Source organism: Manacus vitellinus, unplaced genomic scaffold (assembly GCF_001715985.3).
Source record: "Manacus vitellinus isolate BGI_N305 unplaced genomic scaffold, ASM171598v3 scaffold_46_pilon, whole genome shotgun sequence".
Taxonomy (NCBI): domain Eukaryota; kingdom Metazoa; phylum Chordata; class Aves; order Passeriformes; family Pipridae; genus Manacus; species Manacus vitellinus.
The window spans coordinates 6,317,127-6,320,685 of NW_021940578.1; the positions used below are offsets into that span (position 1 = coordinate 6,317,127).

At 54.6% G+C, this 3,559-nt stretch overlaps 1 protein-coding gene across 1 annotated transcript in view; it reads right to left on the reverse strand.

Annotated features, from left to right (window-relative positions):
- Window positions 1–3,553, reverse strand: part of CCDC30 (coiled-coil domain containing 30) — a 40,014-nt gene extending 36,461 nt beyond the window's left edge. Inside the window, exons 1-2 of the mRNA XM_029962409.1 lie at window positions 3,536–3,553; window positions 2,196–2,316 (exon numbers count right to left, since the gene is read on the reverse strand). Of these exons, the coding sequence (XP_029818269.1) occupies window positions 2,196–2,316; window positions 3,536–3,544 (130 nt within the window). The 5' untranslated portion in view covers window positions 3,545–3,553. The remainder of the gene's footprint in view (window positions 1–2,195; window positions 2,317–3,535) is intronic.
- Between the last annotated feature and the right edge of the window lie 6 nt (window positions 3,554–3,559).

Genomic DNA, 3,559 nt, shown 5'->3' on the forward strand with positions numbered 1-3,559 from the left:
TGGGAATGTGGCACAGCACAAGCACATCCATCTGCTCCATGCCAGAGATGGCCAGGGGGATTTTTCTGTGAAGTGGCTGAGCCAGAATCATGGAATCAGAGAATATCCTGAGCTGGAAGGGACCCCCAGGGATCATCCAGTCCAAATCCCAGACAACCCCAACAATCCCCTCCTGTCCCTCAGACTGTTGTCCAAACCCTCCTGGAGCTCTGGCAGCCTTGGGGTCATGACACTGCCCTGGGGAGCCTGGGCAGTGCCAACAACCCTCTGGGGGAAGAACCTTTTCCTAATATCCATCCTAAACCTCCCTGGCACAGCTCCAACCATTCCCTGGGTCCTGTCCCTGGTCACAGAGAGCAGAGATCAGAGCTGCCCCTCAGGAGAAGCTGCAGACTCCGAGGAGTCTCCCCTCAGCCTCCTCTTCTCCAGCTGAACAAACCTGCAAAGCAAAAACCCAAAAAAACCTCAATAAAAGACTCAATAAAACACTCCACCAACACCTCAAAACACCTCAGGGCTGCCCCCCCCTCCCTGCAGGGGACAGCCTGGGGGGAGCAGAGCCTTCTCCACTGCCCAGATCCCGAAATTATCTCCACACATCACTAATGCCAGCACTGAGGTACAGGCAAGCCTTAAAACCCACAGTCTGCCAGTGATATCCCAAAACCCCTCCAGAAAAACCCTATGGCATTGAATCCACAACCCCCCCCCCGGGGAACAACACGACCACAATTAAAATCAAGATGCATGGACACGGATCTCGGCTTCCATTCCAGGCTTAATCATTGCTCGACAGCCACAGGAATCCCTCAGAAGTGGAAAAAGTCCAAGACCGGGAGGGAATCACTGCACTTCAGCTTTGGGGAAGGCCTGTCCTTCTCCTGCCACCTCGTGGGCAGCGAGAGAAGAACCAGGAACAGAGTTTCCTGCCACAGTGACGCTCCCAAAAACTCCTTAATCATTTCGACCCCTTGTAACCAGCATTTGCACCACAAACCACCACTTGAGGTGCCCAGAGGAACCGGAATTTTAGGCAAACCCATCTTTGGAAAGTCCCTCTGTCACATGTGCTCCTTGAGAACCCAAAAGATGCTCAAAACCACAATCAGTTTGCCCAAAACTCCTGAATTTGCTGCCCCAAACAAAGCCTGTATCACAAAGAAGCTGTGCCATCACCCCCAACTTTACCTTAGGGCCAGGACAATACATCCCATGAAAGGAGTTGATGTAACAAAGGTACTCAAAGCACAACAAAAGACTGAAGAAAATCAATATTTAAATCCCCCCAAAAATATTTGCTGCTACTGGAAGTGACCCCAGAGCTTGAAAATAAATTATTTGAAGCAAAATAAATGAAATAATTCCTTTAAACAAAATTACTGCACCTAAAATAGTGGAGTTCTAAGGGGCTCCAAGCAACCTGGGGTAGTGGAAGGTGTCCCTGCCACAGCAGGGAGTGGAACTGGATGGGCTTTAAGGTCCCTTCCAACCCAAACCATCCTGGGATTCTGTGACAATAAACACACACAAGTTGTGAATCCCCAGTACATGACACTGTCCCTCACAGTTGCTTTAAAAAATGGGGAGTTTGGGTAAACCAAAGCCAAAGGCAAATTCACTGCCTGGGTGGGAGTGAGGAGTCAATGACAGATAAATTAGTGTTGGAAAGCAAACAGCACCATCAGTCCTGGCCTTCAAACAGCCTCTGGAAGAGGCAACAACAGAGCCACATGGAGAAAGTGCCAAATTCCCTGAATAAAGGCAGTGAAAGCAGGCAAGAACCTCTAAATCAATTAAAAATCAGCTCTAGCAGCTCATTAACACTTTTAGCAACCTCCCAAAGAGCAAACCTGAGGACATCCCTGAGGACTCCCTGAGAGCTCCCTGAGAGCTCCATAAGAACTCCCTGAGAGCTCCCTGAGAATTCCCCAGAAAGGCTGCTCTGATCTCCAGGAAGGTTTAACACCTGCCAGGGCATTCCCTGGGCCCGTGGTGAGGAGGGATCCCAACTCCCAATCAAGTCCAGCAGCTCATTAACACTTTCATCAACCTCCCAAAGGCCAAAGCACCGAGAGCTCCCCGAGAAGTCCCTGAGAGCTCCCTGAGAACTCCCCAGAAACGCTCTGCTCTGCTCCCCAGGAAAGTTTACCACCTGCCAGGGCGTTCCCTGGGCCGTGGTGAGGAGGGATCATTACCCTGGAGCAGCTGCAGCCGTGCCAGCTCCAACCTGAGCTGTTCATTCTCCCTCTCGTACTCCGAGGCGATGGCATCCCGCTCCTCCGTCAGGGCACGCACGTGGCCCACGTAGCTTTCCACCTGCAACAGGGAAAACAGCCCTTGCCACCCAGACCAGGGAAAACAGCCCTATCCCTGTGGCTGCCAGAGCCTCCCCAAGGGGCACAAAGAGCTCTGCCACCTTCGGATTTAAAGGATAAGCCCAAGTATTTGTAGGACGCTGCACCTTCAGAACAGCTGGGGATGGGAAAACCTGGACTGGGAGGGGGTGAGGTGTGGGGGTGCTGGGAAGGGGGGGCTCTGAGCCACGGCTCTGTGGGAGATGCTGGGCTCACCACCTGCTTTTTGATGCCCCTACATGAGGAATGGGGATGTAGAGGGGATGCCCTGAGTTTCCCAGGGTAGCAGAGTGGCTGTGACACCCCTGGACGTGCTGCTGCACAGAGGGGATGTGGGACTGGGTGGGTTAAACCCAGAGGGGATCAGAGGATCACTTAGGTTGGAAAAGACCTCCAAAATCATGGAGTCCAATCTGTGCCTGATCCCCACCTGGGCACTGAGTGCCACACCCAGTCCTTCCTCAGACACCTCCAGGGATGGGGACTCCACCTGGGCAGCCCCTTCCAGTGCCTGACCACTCTTTCCATGAAGAAATTCCTCCTCATGTCCAACCTGACCCTCCCCTGGCACAGCTTGAGGCCGTTCCCTCTCCTCCTGTCCCTTGTTCCCTGGGAGCAGAGCCCGACACCCCCCCAGCTCCCCCCTCCTGTCAGGGAGTTGTAGAGAGTGAGAAGGTTCCCCTCGAGCCTCCTTTTCTCCAGGCTGAGCCGTCCCAGCTCCCTGAGACATTTCTTGTACTCCAGCCCCTTCCCCAGCTCCGTTCCCCTCTCTGCACTCACCAGAGGGATGGGCCACGGCTGGTGACCACACACCCCCTGAACACCTCCAGGGATGGGGACTCCATCACTGCCCTGGGCACCCGTGCCAGTGCCTGACTGCCCTTTCCATGAAGGAATTTTCTCATCCAACCTGAGATTCCATGAAGGAATTTTCTCACCCAGCCTGAACCTCCCTCGGCACAACGCGAGGCCACTTCCTCTCGTCCTGCCCCTCTTTCCCCAGGAGCAGAGCCCAACGCCCCCTCCGGCTCCCCCCTCCTGTCAGGGAGTTGCAGAGAGTGAAAGGTCCCCCCGAGCCTTCTTTTCTCCAGGCTGAGCCCCCCCAGCTCCCTCATCCCCGGTGCTCCAGCCCCTTCCCCAGCCCGCTGCCATCCCAGGACAGCCCCAGGAGGGTCCCTTACGTCTCTCATGTCCTGCTCCCGCCG